The following is a 15,358-nucleotide window of genomic DNA, read 5'->3' as shown; positions in this document are numbered from 1 at the left end:
CTGATAACTAAAGAGCAGCTACAGCTTCATTTTCCAGTCTCATTCTAGATTAAGTGCACTTTCAAATTTGATTCACTGTAACTGGCACTGCTTAGACTAAAACTGGATCCAGTCAACTTTCCATATTTATCTCCCTCTCTTGTGTAATATCAACGTTGGTCACTAGAGGGCGCTGTCCCTCATCAGCAACAACACCTGGAGCATACGGAGGTGAGAAAGATTCAACCCTATAAAACACCCAGAACATCTCAACTCTCCTCCATTCTACAGATAAATGATGCTTGATCCAATACAATTATAACAACATGACATAGAGCTTTCAACTTATTTGTTCTAAATGGTGTAAAATTGTTCAGATTGCAATGTTAAAGAGAAATTTTAGTCCAGATGTTTGCTTATTAGATTCTCACACACACCCACACAAACCCACACCCACACACACACACACAGTTCCTTACCCGGGCTCCTCTGTGCAGCCGGTCCTTCATTATACCGATGAATTCCTTGTAGGACAGCTGGTCGTCGTGATCTACGTCGAAGATCTTGAAGATAGTGTGGACCAGGTGACGTGTCAGCTTCAGCCCCGTGGCCACGTACACTGCCCTCGCAAACTCATCTAGTGAGGAATAGCAATGTTTGATCACCAAGACTGAGCAGGGAACAATGATATGCATCTGTTCCAGATTAGGATTGTAAAAGCACACATCATTCTTTTGGTTTACAGGTCAAAGGCCATTGCCACAGAGTTGGAGCTTTGTAAGCTGGTTGGTCCGTGCCACAGAATGCATCCCTGCCTCTTTCACTCTCTCTGTTGATGCCTACTGCATTTGTTTTCATCTGGGACATCAGAGACAGGGATTTCTGTGAGTTTAAGACTAGGAGGCAGGTGACAATTCCATAAAAATGATGTCTGCAATTGGCCGTGAGGACCCAGTGGCCTAATGGATAAGGCATCAGCCTCCGGAGCTGGGAATTGTGGGTTCGAGTCCCATCTGGGTTGAATCCAATTCTCCTTTAGCAAAAAATCAATCAACCTCGTGGGGAAAATAGTAGCACAAGCCAATCTGAAGTTTGGAAATTTCTACTGTGTCTGATCTGTGACATAATGTTTCTTTCCATTGATATATCCATCTACACCACAAGAGGACCCTGTATATTAACACAGTTGCTCCTCGTACCTTGTCCAATGGAGCGAGAAGCAAAGTTGTACATCTGCATGGCAATAGCGAAGTCTTCCAGGTTGTTGAGAAACTGGAAGAAGGACCTGAACTCGTCGAAAGTGATTCCCTGAAACGCCAGAAGAAGAAAAACAACCAAAGTGGTGAACAGCAGGAAAGTCTTTGCTCAGAGGACAAGCATCCTGAAAGCCAGACGCCTCAGCAGACACTGCCACCCAGTGGACCGTTGACAGAGGTGCATAAAACATTCCTTGAGGCAAACCAGCAAGTGGAGGATTAGCTCATCAGTGAAAGGAAAGTGAACATGAATCATATTATTGATCAGAAAAGGAGAGAGATTCCATGACACAGTGTGCATGACGTCACAAAACATACGTATGCAGCAGCCTCCTTGCAGTGTTTTGTAACAAACGCACTGTCAATAATGCTGAAGCCATTCAATGCTCAACTGCGTGACTGGAGAGCAGGCGCTGCACGTCATCGATGCAACAATGTGACCATATATGGGCATTATGCTTTTAATAAAATGAAGGTCAGAGGTTCATGTCAACAAGCGTTCAGTTTTGGGATGCTTGTGCCACAGTAAACATGCTGTGTGTGTGAGGAGTAAAAAAGGCTCCATGGATGACAAATACTGCAGAAGTGGACAAAAACAAAAAAGAGGAACAATCTAGAAATATGAATAAATGCAGTAATTAGTGATTAAATGCAAGCTGGATGCAGAGAGAAATACATAGAGGGTTAAGGAGGAAGCTGGGCAGCAAACTGGGTGACAAGATAAGACTTGACAGATTGTAACTGCAGGCTGGAGGAACTGAAAGAGGCAGAGACAAACCTCCTGCTTCTTCCACAGCATGAGGAGGAAAAGAGGGAGGGACAGAGAGAGAACGGGGTCGCATAAGGACAACAGATCAATAGATAGATAGATAGATAGATAGCTAGATGGACAGATACATAAAAGATGTAGCAATTAGTCTTATTTAACTACAATATTTGTTATTTTATGATGTATTGTTCAAAGAGCACAGTGAAAGATTTAAATAGTGTCTCAAAAGTCGAGATTTTAGAAGCAACGCACTGCATTCTTTTGAGAACAGCCTGAGACGTTACAATGATGGATTTAGTCTTCCGAATCAATCGCTGAAGTGGAAGAGGAACCTGAAGTAACAATGACTTTCTCATGAATGAGGTTCTGTTCTGGTCCTCCTCCAAACTAAGACTATACTTTCAGGGATCATTTCTATAGTTTCTAACTTGAGAAATGTGTTTCTAAAGTGTGTGATCTCGCTAACCACGATGATGAGTTGTGATATTCTCCTCTGAGCATGAAGCTGATGGTGAACAGTGATTTGTTCATGTATTCACTGTCATTGATGACTGCTCTTTGTTTTCTTCATGAAGCATAGAGGAAGAGAATATGATCAGAGTGGTTACCTGAACTAACGTGAAATATTAAGACTAAACACAAGTAAAGTAACTAGAAGGAGATGTGCTGTAATGCAGTTACTGAAAGGTTTTGCTGAATTGCCTGAAAGACTGAAGTGTGAAGGCCTGAAAAATATCTAATGGTTTCTGTGCCTGAAAGAATAAAGCAATTACAAGCAGTTTGAGTGACAGCTAGAGCTCAAATCTTTTAAAGCTGCTGTTTGTTAATCAACGACAGGTGCAGCCACGCATGGTTAGAGCCATTTCTGTCTTTCTTCTCATTGTGGTCTGTAACATTGAAATGTCTTCAGGTGCAGCTGAGATACTGAGTTGTGTTCATGCTGCATTGTTTTCATGCTGTGTTTAGTCTCATGAGTCGTCCATTGTAGCGTTAAGTTAAGAGGAACCTGAAGTAACAATGACTTTCTCATGAATGAGGTTCTGTTCTGGTCCTCCTCCAAACTAAGACTATACTTTCAGGGATCATTTCTATAGTTTCTGACTTGAGAAATGTGTTTCTAAAGTGTGTGATCTCGCTACCCACGATGATGAGTCGTGATATTCTCCTCTGAGCATGAAGCTGATGGTGAATAATGATTTGTTTCATGTATTCACTGTCATTGATGACTGCTCTTTGTTTTCTCATGGAGCATAGAGGTAGAGAATATGATCAGAGTGGTTACCTGAACTAATGTGAAACATAATTCATTACCAAGTGAAGAAATCTATCAAGCTATATCAAAAGTGTCATAAGTATTGAGGGAGAGATTATGATCACAGTTGTTATCCTAACTAATGTGAAACATTAACTATTTGTAACAACCAAGCTAAACCAAAGCTGTCAGAAAATAGTGACATTAGAGCCAGAAAGAGTGTAGCAGTTGTTAGTCTTTAAAGCAAGATCACACTGTGAAACAGAGGCAATACATAGACTAATCTGCCTTGGGACTCACTGTGGTCTGTAACATGAAATGTGTTCAGGTGCATCTGAGATACTGAGTTTGGTTCATGCTGCATTGTTTGTTTGTCACCCTGCTGTTAACATAAAATGACAAATCCCCCTGTTACAGTAGAGAGGAACCTGAAGTAACAATGACTTTCTCATGAATGAGGTTCTGTTCTGGTCCTCCTCCAAACTAAGACTATACTTTCAGGGATCATTTCTATAGTTTCGGACTTGAGAAATGTGTTTCTAAAGTGTGTGGTCTCGCTAACCATGATGATGAGTCGTGATATTCTCCTCTGAGCATGAAGCTGATGGTGAACAGTGATTTGCATCACATTTACTGTCATTGATGACTGCTCTTTGCTTTCTCATGAAGCATAGAGGAAGAGAATATGATCAGAGTGGTTATCTTTATTTATGTAGAACATTAACAACTAAGGTAACTAGAAATGCATTTCCTGAAGAAAATGCTCTGTGATTGCAGCTACTGAAGGGTTTTGCTAAATGCTGAAGAGCCCGAAAGACTGAGGCCTGAAAAATGTTGAAGTGGTTTCTGTCCCTGAATGAATGAAGAAGTTACAAGCAGTATGAGTGACAGCTAAAGCTCAAATCCTTCGTAGCTGCCGATTGTTTCTTAACGACAGGTTCAGCCAATGAAGCAGAGAAAGAAAGCTGAGTCAGTCTGAAGGCTTGAACACCTGAAGACCACATGTGGAACAACTGGCTCTAACATAAAAACTGTAACTGCTATCTGAAAACGTGTTGAAGCCTGAGAACCAGGAGAACTTCTAGAATGTAGAGAAAAATAAAGCATTGTGTGTTCCTTTGATGATGTGTGTTACTTTTGTCATCCTGCTGTTAACTTAAAATGACAAATCCCCCTGTTACAGTAGAGAGGAACCTGAAGTAACAATGACTTTCTCATGAATGAGGTTCTGTTCTGGTCCTCCTCCAAACTAAGACTATACTTTCAGGAATCATTTCTATAGTTTCTGACTTGAGAAATGTGTTTCTAAAGTGTGTGATCTCGCTACCCACGATGATGAGTCGTGATATTCTCCTCTGAGCATGAAGCTGATGGTGAACAGTGATTTGTTCATGTATTCACTGTCATTGATGACTGCTCTTCGCTTTCTCATGAAGCATAGAGGAAGAGAATATGATCAGAGTGGTTATCTTTATTTATGTCAAACATCATTAAGGTAACTAAAAACACATTTCCTGAAGAAAATGCACCCTGATTGCAACTACTGAAAGGTTTTGCCAAATGCTGAAGAGCCCGAAAGACTGAAGCCTGGAAAATGTTGAAGTGGTTTCTGTCCCTGAATGAATGAAGAAGTTAGAAGCAGTTTGAGTGACAGGTAAGGCTCAAATCCTTTGAAGCTGCCGATTGTTTATAAACGACAGGTGCAGCCAATGAAGCAGAGAAAGAGAGCTGAGTCAGTCTGAAGGCTTGAACACCTGAAGACCACATGTGGAACAACTGGCTCTAACATAAAAACTGTAACTGCTATCTGAAAAGGTGTTGAAGCCTGAGAACCAGGAGAACTTCTAGAATGTAGAGAAAAATAAATCATTGTGTGTTCCTTTGATGATGTGTGTTACTTTTGTCACCGTGCTGTTAACTTAAAATGACAAATCCCCCTGTTACAGTAGAGAGGAACCTGAAGTAACAATGACTTTCTCATGAATGAGGTTCTGTTCTGGTCCACCTCCAAACTAAGACTATACTTTCAGGGATCATTTCTATAGTTTCTGACTTGAGAAATGTGTTTCTAAAGTGTGTGGTCTCGCTAACCATGATGATGAGTTGTGATATTCTCCTCTGAGCATGAAGCTGATGGTGAACAGTGATTTGTTCATGTATTCACTGTCATTGATGACTGCTCTTTGTTCTCTTCATGAAGCATAGAGGAAGAGAATATGATCAGAGTGGTTACCTGAACTAATGTGAGATATTAAGGCTGAACACAAGTAAAGTAACTAGAAGAAGATGTGCTGTAATGCAGTTACTGAAAGGTTTTGCTGAATTGCCTGAAAGACTGAAGTGTGAAGGCCTGAAAAATATCTAATGGTTTCTGTGCCTGAAAGAATAAAGCAATTACAAGCAGTTTGAGTGAAAGCTAGAGCTCAAATCTTTTAAAGCTGCTGTTTGTTAATCAACGACAGGTGCAGCCACGCATGGTTAGAGCCATTTCTGTCTTTCTTCTCATTGTGGTCTGTAACATTGAAATGTCTTCAGGTGCAGCTGAGATACTGAGTTGTGTTCATGCTGCATTGTTTTCATGCTGTGTTTAGTCTCATGAGTCGTCCATTGTAGCGTTAAGTTAAGAGGAACCTGAAGTAACAATGACTTTCTCATGAATGAGGTTCTGTTCTGGTCCTCCTTCAAACTAAGACTATACTTTCAGGGATCATTTCTATAGTTTCTGACTTGAGAAATGTGTTTCTAAACTGTGTGGTCTCGCTAACCACGATGATGAGTCGTGATATTCTCCTCTGAGCATGAAGCTGATGGTGAATAATGATTTATTCAAATATTCACTGTCATTGATGACTGCTCTTTGCTTCTTTATGGAGCTTAGAGGGAGGGAATATGATCAGAGTGGTTACCTGAACTAATGTGAATCATAAATAAATTACCAAGTGAAGAAGTCTGTCAAGCTATATCAAAACTTTCAGAAGTATTGAGGGAGAGATTATGATCACAGTTGTTATCCTAACTAATGTGAAACATTAACTATTTGTAACAACCAAGCTAAACCAAAGCTGTCAGAAAATAGTGACATTAGAGCCAGAAAGAGTGTTGCAGTTGTTAGTCTTAAAAGCAAGATCACACTGTGAAACAGAGGCAATACATAGACTAATCTGCCTTGGGACTCACTGTGGTCTATAACATGAAATGTCTTCAGGTGCATCTGAGATACTGAGTTGGGTTCATGCTGCATTGTTTGTTTGTCACCCTGCTGTTAACATAAAATGACAAATCCCCCTGTTACAGTAGAGAGGAACCTGAAGTAACAATGACTTTCTCATGAATGAGGTTCTGTTCTGGTCCTCCTCCAAACTAAGACTATACTTTCAGGGATCATATCTGCAGTTTCTGACTTGAGAAATGTGTTTCTAAAGTGTGTGATCTCGCTAACCACGATGATGAGTTGTGATATTCTCCTCTGAGCATGAAGCTGATGGTGAATAATGATTTGTTTCATGTATTCACTGTCATTGATGACTGCTCTTTGCTTTCTCATGAAGCATAGAGGAAGAGAATATGATCAGAGTGGTTACCTGGACTAATGTGAAATATTAAGACTAAACACAAGTAAAGTAACTAGAAGAAGATGTGCTGTAATGCAGTTACTGAAAGGTTTTGCTGAATTGCCTGAAAGACTGAAGTGTGAAGGCCTGAAAAATATCTAATGGTTTCCGTGCCTGAAAGAATAAAGCAATTACAAGCAGTTTGAGTGACAGCTAGAGCTCAAATCTTTTAAAGCTGCTGTTTGTTAATCAACGACAGGTGCAGCCACGCATGGTTAGAGCCATTTCTGTCTTTCTTCTCATTGTGGTCTATAACATTAAAAGTGTTCAGGTGCATCTGAGATACTGAGTTGTGTTCATGCTGCATTGTTTTCATGCTATGTTTAGTCTCATGAGTCGTCCATTCTACCATTATGTTAAGAGGAACCTGAAGTAACAATGACTTTCTCATGAATGAGGTTCTGTTCTGGTCCTCCTCCAAACTAAGACTATACTTTCAGGGATCATTTCTATAGTTTCTGACTTGAGAAATGTGTTTCTAACGTGTGTGGTCTCGCTAACCACGATGATGAGTCGTGATATTCTCCTCTGAGCATGAAGCTGATGGTGAATAATGATTTGCTTCACATATTCACTGTCATTGATGACTGCTCTTTGCTTTCTCATGAAGCATAGAGGAAGAGAATATGATCAGAGTGGTTATCGTTATTTATGTCAAACATTAACAACTAAGGTAACTAGAAATGCATTTCCTGAAGAAAATGCGTCCTGATTGCAACTACTGAAGGGTTTTGCTAAATGCTGAAGAGCCCGAAAGACTGAAGCCTGAAAAATGTTGAAGTGGTTTCTGTACCTGAATGAATGAAGAAGTTAGAAGCAGTTTGAGTGACAGCTAAAGCTCAAATCCTTTGAAGCTGCCGATTGTTTATAAACGACAGGTGCAGCCAATGAAGCAGAGAAAGAGAGCTGAGTCAGTCTGAAGGCTGAAAACACCTGAAGACCACATGTGGAACAAGTGGCTCTAACATAAAAACTGTAACTGCTATCTGAAAACGTGTTGAAGCCTGAGAACCAGGAGAACTTCTAGAATGTAGAGAAAAATAAATTATTATTATTATTATTACGATCATTTGGCAGACGCTTTTATCCAAAGCGACTTACATTACAGTTACAACCCTTCGCAGAGGGGGGAGCAATTGAGGGTTCGGTGCCTTGCTCAGGGGCACCTTGGCAGGGGCTTAGCCGGCAACCCTCGGGTTCCCAAGCGGAAGCTCTACCCACTGAGCCACTGCCTCCCTAAATAAATCATTGTGTGTTCCTTCGATGATGTGTGTTACTTTTGTCACCGTGCTGTTAACTTAAAATGACAAATCCCCCTGTTACAGTAGAGAGGAACCTGAAGTAACAATGACTTTCTCATGAATGAGGTTCTGTTCTGGTCCACCTCCAAACTAAGACTATACTTTCAGGGATCATTTCTATAATTTCTGACTTGAGAAATGTGTTTCTATAGTGTGTAGTCTTGCTAACTATGATGATGAGTTGTGACATTCTCCTCTGAGCATGAAGCTGATGGTGAATAATGATTTGTTCATGTATTCACTGTCATTGATGACTGCTCTTTGTTTTCTTCATGAAGCATAGAGGAAGAGAATATGATCAGAGTGGTTACCTGAACTAATGTGAAATATTAAGGCTAAACACAAGTAAAGTAACTAGAAGAAGATGTGCTGTAATGCAGTTACTGAAAGGTTTTGCTGAATTGCCTGAAAGACTGAAGTGTGAAGGCCTGAAAAATATCTAATGGTTTCTGTGCCTGAAAGAATAAAGCAATTACAAGCAGTTTGAGTGACAGCTAGAGCTCAAATCTTTTAAAGCTGCTGTTTGTTAATCAACGACAGGTGCAGCCACGCATGATTAGAGCCATTTCTGTCTTTCTTCTCATTGTGGTTTATAACATTAAAATGTCTTCAGTTGCAGCTGAGATACTGAGTTGTGTTCATGCTGCATTGTTTTAATCCTGTGTTTAGTCTCATGAGTCGTCCATTGTAGCGTTAAGTTAAGAGGAACCTGAAGTAACAATGACTTTCTCATGAATGAGGTTCTGTTCTGGTCCTCCTCCAAACTAAGACTATACTTTCAGGGATCATTTCTATAGTTTCTGACTTGAGAAATGTGTTTCTAACGTGTGTGGTCTCGCTAACCACGATGATGAGTTGTGATATTCTCCTCTGAGCATGAAGCTGATGGTGAACAGTGATTTGCATCACATTCACTGTCATTGATGACTGCTCTTTGCTTTCTCATGAAGCATAGAGGAAGAGAATATGATCAGAGTGGTTATCTTTATTTATGTCAAACATCATTAAGGTAACTAGAAACACATTTCCTGAAGAAAATGCACCCTGATTGCAACTACTGAAAGGTTTTGCCAAATGCTGAAGAGCCCGAAAGACTGAAGCCTGGAAAATGTTGAAGTGGTTTCTGTCCCTGAATGAATGAAGAAGTTAGAAGCAGTTTGAGTGACAGGTAAGGCTCAAATCCTTTGAAGCTGCCGATTGTTTATAAACGACAGGTGCAGCCAATGAAGCAGAGAAAGAGAGCTGAGTCAGTCTGAAGGCTTGAACACCTGAAGATCACATGTGGAACAACTGGCTCTAACATAAAAAATGTAACTGCTATCTGAAAACGTGTTGAAGCCTGAGAACCAGGAGAACTTCTAGAATGTAGAGAAAAATAATTCATTGTGTGTTCCTTTGATGATGTGTGTTACTTTTGTCACCGTGCTGTTAACTTAAAATGACAAATCCCCCTGTTACAGTAGAGAGGAACCTGAAGTAACAATGACTTTCTCATGAATGAGGTTCTGTTCTGGTCCTCCTCCGAATTAAGACTATACTTTCAGGGATCATTTCTATAGTTTCTGACTTGAGAAATGTGTTTCTAAAGTGTGTGGTCTCGCTAACCATGATGATGAGTCGTGATATTCTCCTCTGAGCATGAAGCTGATGGTGAATAATGATTTGTTCCATGTATTCACTGTCATTGATGACTGCTCTTTGTTTTCTCATGAAGCATAGAGGAAGAGAATATGATCAGAGTGGTTACCTGAACTAATATGAAACATAAATACATTACCAAGTGAAGAAATCTATCAAGCTATATCAAAACTGTCATAAGTATTGAGGGAGAGATTATGATCACAGTTGTTATCCTAACTAATGTGAAACATTAACTATTTGTAACAACCAAGCTAAACCAAAGCTGTCAGAAAATAGTGACATTAGAGCCAGAAAGAGTGTAGCAGTTGTTAGTCTTTAAAGCAAGATCACACTGTGAAACAGAGGCAATACATAGACTAATCTGCCTTGGGACTCACTGTGGTCTATAACATGAAATGTGTTCAGGTGCATCTGAGATACTGAGTTTGGTTCATGCTGCATTGTTTGTTTGTCACCCTGCTGTTAACATAAAATGACAAATCCCCCTGTTACAGTAGAGAGGAACCTGAAGTAACAATGACTTTCTCATGAATGAGGTTCTGTTCTGGTCCTCCTCCAAACTAAGACTATACTTTCAGGGATCATTTCTATAGTTTCTGACTTGAGAAATGTGTTTCTAAAGTGTGTGGTCTCGCTAACCATGATGATGAGTCGTGATATTCTCCTCTGAGCATGAAGCTGATGGTGAACAGTGATTTGCATCACATTCACTGTCATTGATGACTGCTCTTTGCTTTCTCATGAAGCATAGAGGAAGAGAATATGATCAGAGTGGTTATCTTTATTTATGTAGAACATTAACAACTAAGGTAACTAGAAATGCATTTCCTGAAGAAAATGCTCTGTGATTGCAGCTACTGAAGGGTTTTGCTAAATGCTGAAGAGCCCGAAAGACTGAGGCCTGAAAAATGTTGAAGTGGTTTCTGTCCCTGAATGAATGAAGAAGTTAGAAGCAGTATGAGTGACAGCTAAAGCTCAAATCCTTCGTAGCTGCCGATTGTTTCTTAACGACAGGTGCAGCCAATGAAGCAGAGAAAGAAAGCTGAGTCAGTCTGAAGGCTTGAACACCTGAAGACCACATGTGGAACAACTGGCTCTAACATAAAAACTGTAACTGCTATCTGATAAGGTGTTGAAGCCTGAGAACCAGGAGAACTTCTAGAATGTAGAGAAAAATAAAGCATTGTGTGTTCCTTTGATGATGTGTGTTACTTTTGTCATCCTGCTGTTAACTTAAAATGACAAATCCCCCTGTTACAGTAGAGAGGAACCTGAAGTAACAATGACTTTCTCATGAATGAGGTTCTGTTCTGGTCCTCCTCCAAACTAAGACTATACTTTCAGGAATCATTTCTATAGTTTCTGACTTGAGAAATGTGTTTCTAAAGTGTGTGATCTCGCTACCCACGATGATGAGTCATGATATTCTCCTCTGAGCATGAAGCTGATGGTGAACAGTGATTTGTTCATGTATTCACTGTCATTGATGACTGCTCTTCGCTTTCTCATGAAGCATAGAGGAAGAGAATATGATCAGAGTGGTTATCTTTATTTATGTCAAACATCATTAAGGTAACTAAAAACACATTTCCTGAAGAAAATGCACCCTGATTGCAACTACTGAAAGGTTTTGCCAAATGCTGAAGAGCCCGAAAGACTGAAGCCTGGAAAATGTTGAAGTGGTTTCTGTCCCTGAATGAATGAAGAAGTTAGAAGCAGTTTGAGTGACAGGTAAGGCTCAAATCCTTTGAAGCTGCCGATTGTTTATAAACGACAGGTGCAGCCAATGAAGCAGAGAAAGAGAGCTGAGTCAGTCTGAAGGCTTGAACACCTGAAGACCACATGTGGAACAACTGGCTCTAACATAAAAACTGTAACTGCTATCTGAAAAGGTGTTGAAGCCTGAGAACCAGGAGAACTTCTAGAATGTAGAGAAAAATAATTCATTGTGTGTTCCTTTGATGATGTGTGTTACTTTTGTCACCGTGCTGTTAACTTAAAATGACAAATCCCCCTGTTACAGTAGAGAGGAACCTGAAGTAACAATGACTTTCTCATGAATGAGGTTCTGTTCTGGTCCTCCTCCAAACTAAGACTATACTTTCAGGGATCATTTCTATAGTTTCTGACTTGAGAAATGTGTTTCTAAAGTGTGTGGTCTCGCTAACCATGATGATGAGTCGTGATATTCTCCTCTGAGCATGAAGCTGATGGTGAACAGTGATTTGTTCATGTATTCACTGTCATTGATGACTGCTCTTTGTTCTCTTCATGAAGCATAGAGGAAGAGAATATGATCAGAGTGGTTACCTGAACTAATGTGAAATATTAAGGCTAAACACAAGTAAAGTAACTAGAAGAAGATGTGCTGTAATGCAGTTACTGAAAGGTTTTGCTGAATTGCCTGAAAGACTGAAGTGTGAAGGCCTGAAAAATATCTAATGGTTTCTGTGCCTGAAAGAATAAAGCAATTACAAGCAGTTTGAGTGACAGCTAGAGCTCAAATCTTTTAAAGCTGCTGTTTGTTAATCAACGACAGGTGCAGCCACGCATGATTAGAGCCATTTCTGTCTTTCTTCTCATTGTGGTTTATAACATTAAAATGTCTTCAGTTGCAGCTGAGATACTGAGTTGTGTTCATGCTGCATTGTTTTAATCCTGTGTTTAGTCTCATGAGTCGTCCATTGTAGCGTTAAGTTAAGAGGAACCTGAAGTAACAATGACTTTCTCATGAATGAGGTTCTGTTCTGGTCCTCCTCCAAACTAAGACTATACTTTCAGGGATCATTTCTATAGTTTCTGACTTGAGAAATGTGTTTCTAACGTGTGTGGTCTCGCTAACCACGATGATGAGTTGTGATATTCTCCTCTGAGCATGAAGCTGATGGTGAACAGTGATTTGCATCACATTCACTGTCATTGATGACTGCTCTTTGCTTTCTCATGAAGCATAGAGGAAGAGAATATGATCAGAGTGGTTATCTTTATTTATGTAGAACATTAACAACTAAGGTAACTAGAAATGCATTTCCTGAAGAAAATGCACCATGATTGCAGCTACTGAAGGGTTTTGCTAAATGCTGAAGAGCCCGAAAGACTGAAGCCTGGAAAATGTTGAAGTGGTTTCTGTCCCTGAATGAATGAAGAAGTTAGAAGCAGTTTGAGTGACAGGTAAGGCTCAAATCTTTTGAAGCTGCCGATTGTTTATAAACGACAGGTGCAGCCAATGAAGCAGAGAAAGAAAGCTGAGTCAGTCTGAAGGCTTGAACACCTGAAGACCACATGTGGAACAACTGGCTCTAACATAAAAACTGTAACTGCTATCTGAAAAGGTGTTGAAGCCTGAGAACCAGGAGAACTTCTAGAATGTAGAGAAAAATAAAGCATTGTGTGTTCCTTTGATGATGTGTGTTACTTTTGTCATCCTGCTGTTAACTTAAAATGACAAATCCCCCTGTTACAGTAGAGAGGAACCTGAAGTAACAATGACTTTCTCATGAATGAGGTTCTGTTCTGGTCCTCCTCCAAACTAAGACTATACTTTCAGGGATCATTTCTATAGTTTCTGACTTGAGAAATGTGTTTCTAAAGTGTGTGATCTCGCTACCCACGATGATGAGTCGTGATATTCTCCTCTGAGCATGAAGCTGATGGTGAACAGTGATTTGTTCATGTATTCACTGTCATTGATGACTGCTCTTTGCTTTCTCATGAAGCATAGAGGAAGAGAATATGATCAGAGTGGTTATCTTCAGTGTGAAACATCAATACAATCAACTGAGTTAAAAATAACCAGGTCAAACCAAAGCAGATCTACTAGAAACTGAAGTGTTACTTCAGACTCAATCTGGTATTGCAGCTGTTGGTCTTTCAGGTAAGATCTCACAGTGAAACAGACAGGTAGAAACAGATATATGGTCTCTAACTGAAGACAACCACACAGAACTTTGACTCATTTAGCTAAAGCATTAACAGTTGTTTCAATACATTTTCTACATAACTCATTGTCTAAAGAATCCTTCAAAGATTTAGATTAAGACTTGTCACCACACTTGGAAAATTAATTCATTGTGTGTCCCTTTGGGGATGTGTGTTACTTTTGTCACCCTGCTGTTACCACGATCACTTTAAAATGACAAATCCCCCTGTTACAGTAGAGAGGAACCTGAAGTAACAATGACTTTCTCATGAATGAGGTTCTGTTCTGGTCCTCCTCCAAACTAAGACTATACTTTCAGGGATCATTTCTATAGTATCTGACTTGAGAAATGTGTTTCTAAAGTGTGTGGTCTCGCTAACCACGATGATGAGCCGTGATATTCTCCTCTGAGCATGACGCTGATGGTGAATAATGATTTGCTTCACATACTCACTGTCATTGATGACTGCTCTTTGTTTTCTCATGAAGCATAGAGGAAGAGAATATGATCAGAGTGGTTATCTTTATTTATGTCAAACATCATTAAGGTAACTAGAAACACATTTCCTGAAGAAAATGCACCCTGATTGCAACTACTGAAAGGTTTTGCCAAATGCTGAAGAGCCCGAAAGACTGAAGCCTGGAAAATGTTGAAGTGGTTTCTGTCCCTGAATGAATGAAGAAGTTAGAAGCAGTTTGAGTGACAGGTAAGGCTCAAATCCTTTGAAGCTGCCGATTGTTTATAAACGACAGGTGCAGCCAATGAAGCAGAGAAAGAGAGCTGAGTCAGTCTGAAGGCTTGAACACCTGAAGATCACATGTGGAACAACTGGCTCTAACATAAAAAATGTAACTGCTATCTGAAAACGTGTTGAAGCCTGAGAACCAGGAGAACTTCTAGAATGTAGAGAAAAATAATTCATTGTGTGTTCCTTTGATGATGTGTGTTACTTTTGTCACCGTGCTGTTAACTTAAAATGACAAATCCCCCTGTTACAGTAGAGAGGAACCTGAAGTAACAATGACTTTCTCATGAATGAGGTTCTGTTCTGGTCCTCCTCCGAATTAAGACTATACTTTCAGGGATCATTTCTATAGTTTCTGACTTGAGAAATGTGTTTCTAAAGTGTGTGGTCTCGCTAACCATGATGATGAGTCGTGATATTCTCCTCTGAGCATGAAGCTGATGGTGAATAATGATTTGTTCCATGTATTCACTGTCATTGATGACTGCTCTTTGTTTTCTCATGAAGCATAGAGGAAGAGAATATGATCAGAGTGGTTACCTGAACTAATATGAAACATAAATACATTACCAAGTGAAGAAATCTATCAAGCTATATCAAAACTGTCATAAGTATTGAGGGAGAGATTATGATCACAGTTGTTATCCTAACTAATGTGAAACATTAACTATTTGTAACAACCAAGCTAAACCAAAGCTGTCAGAAAATAGTGACATTAGAGCCAGAAAGAGTGTAGCAGTTGTTAGTCTTTAAAGCAAGATCACACTGTGAAACAGAGGCAATACATAGACTAATCTGCCTTGGGACTCACTGTGGTCTATAACATGAAATGTGTTCAGGTGCATCTGAGATACTGAGTTTGGTTCATGCTGCATTGTTTGTTT

The 15,358-nt window shown here is 39.8% G+C and overlaps 1 protein-coding gene and 19 non-coding genes across 21 annotated transcripts in view; 19 read left to right on the top strand and 1 right to left on the bottom strand.

The window, feature by feature from the left end:
* Positions 1–15,358, bottom strand: part of LOC143013611 (calcium uptake protein 3, mitochondrial-like) — a 50,040-nt gene that overhangs the window by 1,959 nt on the left and 32,723 nt on the right. For both annotated transcript variants that reach the window (XM_076167298.1, XM_076167296.1), the window contains 2 exons: positions 1,179–1,287; positions 459–616 (listed from right to left, as the gene is read on the bottom strand). In XM_076167298.1, coding sequence (XP_076023413.1) covers positions 459–616; positions 1,179–1,287 — 267 coding nt within the window. The remainder of the gene's footprint in view (positions 1–458; positions 617–1,178; positions 1,288–15,358) is intronic.
* Positions 928–1,000, top strand: trnar-ccg (transfer RNA arginine (anticodon CCG)). The gene has a single exon. It is a non-coding gene; the product is annotated as a tRNA-Arg (tRNA).
* LOC143013661 (small nucleolar RNA U3) lies at positions 2,394–2,609 on the top strand. Its single transcript, XR_012965177.1, has one exon. It is a non-coding gene; the product is annotated as a small nucleolar RNA U3 (small nucleolar RNA).
* Positions 3,068–3,283, top strand: LOC143013660 (small nucleolar RNA U3). The gene has a single exon (XR_012965176.1). It is a non-coding gene; the product is annotated as a small nucleolar RNA U3 (small nucleolar RNA).
* Positions 3,742–3,955, top strand: LOC143013679 (small nucleolar RNA U3). The gene has a single exon (XR_012965194.1). It is a non-coding gene; the product is annotated as a small nucleolar RNA U3 (small nucleolar RNA).
* LOC143013671 (small nucleolar RNA U3) lies at positions 4,508–4,722 on the top strand. The gene has a single exon (XR_012965187.1). It is a non-coding gene; the product is annotated as a small nucleolar RNA U3 (small nucleolar RNA).
* LOC143013670 (small nucleolar RNA U3) lies at positions 5,271–5,486 on the top strand. Its single transcript, XR_012965186.1, has one exon. It is a non-coding gene; the product is annotated as a small nucleolar RNA U3 (small nucleolar RNA).
* Positions 5,945–6,159, top strand: LOC143013651 (small nucleolar RNA U3). Its single transcript, XR_012965168.1, has one exon. It is a non-coding gene; the product is annotated as a small nucleolar RNA U3 (small nucleolar RNA).
* LOC143013659 (small nucleolar RNA U3) lies at positions 6,619–6,834 on the top strand. Its single transcript, XR_012965175.1, has one exon. It is a non-coding gene; the product is annotated as a small nucleolar RNA U3 (small nucleolar RNA).
* On the top strand, positions 7,292–7,507 carry LOC143013687 (small nucleolar RNA U3). Its single transcript, XR_012965202.1, has one exon. It is a non-coding gene; the product is annotated as a small nucleolar RNA U3 (small nucleolar RNA).
* On the top strand, positions 8,261–8,476 carry LOC143013690 (small nucleolar RNA U3). Its single transcript, XR_012965206.1, has one exon. It is a non-coding gene; the product is annotated as a small nucleolar RNA U3 (small nucleolar RNA).
* LOC143013675 (small nucleolar RNA U3) lies at positions 8,935–9,148 on the top strand. Its single transcript, XR_012965191.1, has one exon. It is a non-coding gene; the product is annotated as a small nucleolar RNA U3 (small nucleolar RNA).
* LOC143013658 (small nucleolar RNA U3) lies at positions 9,697–9,912 on the top strand. The gene has a single exon (XR_012965174.1). It is a non-coding gene; the product is annotated as a small nucleolar RNA U3 (small nucleolar RNA).
* LOC143013650 (small nucleolar RNA U3) lies at positions 10,372–10,585 on the top strand. The gene has a single exon (XR_012965167.1). It is a non-coding gene; the product is annotated as a small nucleolar RNA U3 (small nucleolar RNA).
* LOC143013673 (small nucleolar RNA U3) lies at positions 11,138–11,352 on the top strand. The gene has a single exon (XR_012965189.1). It is a non-coding gene; the product is annotated as a small nucleolar RNA U3 (small nucleolar RNA).
* Positions 11,901–12,116, top strand: LOC143013672 (small nucleolar RNA U3). The gene has a single exon (XR_012965188.1). It is a non-coding gene; the product is annotated as a small nucleolar RNA U3 (small nucleolar RNA).
* Positions 12,575–12,788, top strand: LOC143013664 (small nucleolar RNA U3). Its single transcript, XR_012965180.1, has one exon. It is a non-coding gene; the product is annotated as a small nucleolar RNA U3 (small nucleolar RNA).
* Positions 13,341–13,555, top strand: LOC143013655 (small nucleolar RNA U3). The gene has a single exon (XR_012965171.1). It is a non-coding gene; the product is annotated as a small nucleolar RNA U3 (small nucleolar RNA).
* Positions 14,032–14,247, top strand: LOC143013669 (small nucleolar RNA U3). Its single transcript, XR_012965185.1, has one exon. It is a non-coding gene; the product is annotated as a small nucleolar RNA U3 (small nucleolar RNA).
* On the top strand, positions 14,796–15,011 carry LOC143013657 (small nucleolar RNA U3). Its single transcript, XR_012965173.1, has one exon. It is a non-coding gene; the product is annotated as a small nucleolar RNA U3 (small nucleolar RNA).

The sequence above is a fragment of the Genypterus blacodes genome, unplaced genomic scaffold (assembly GCF_046128005.1).
Source record: "Genypterus blacodes isolate CSIRO-AG114 ecotype Tasmania unplaced genomic scaffold, CSIRO-AGI_Gbla_v1 ptg000157l_1, whole genome shotgun sequence".
Lineage (NCBI taxonomy): Eukaryota > Metazoa > Chordata > Actinopteri > Ophidiiformes > Ophidiidae > Genypterus > Genypterus blacodes.
Note: the sequence above shows the minus strand (reverse complement) of the source record. Positions and strands in the feature narration are given on the sequence as shown.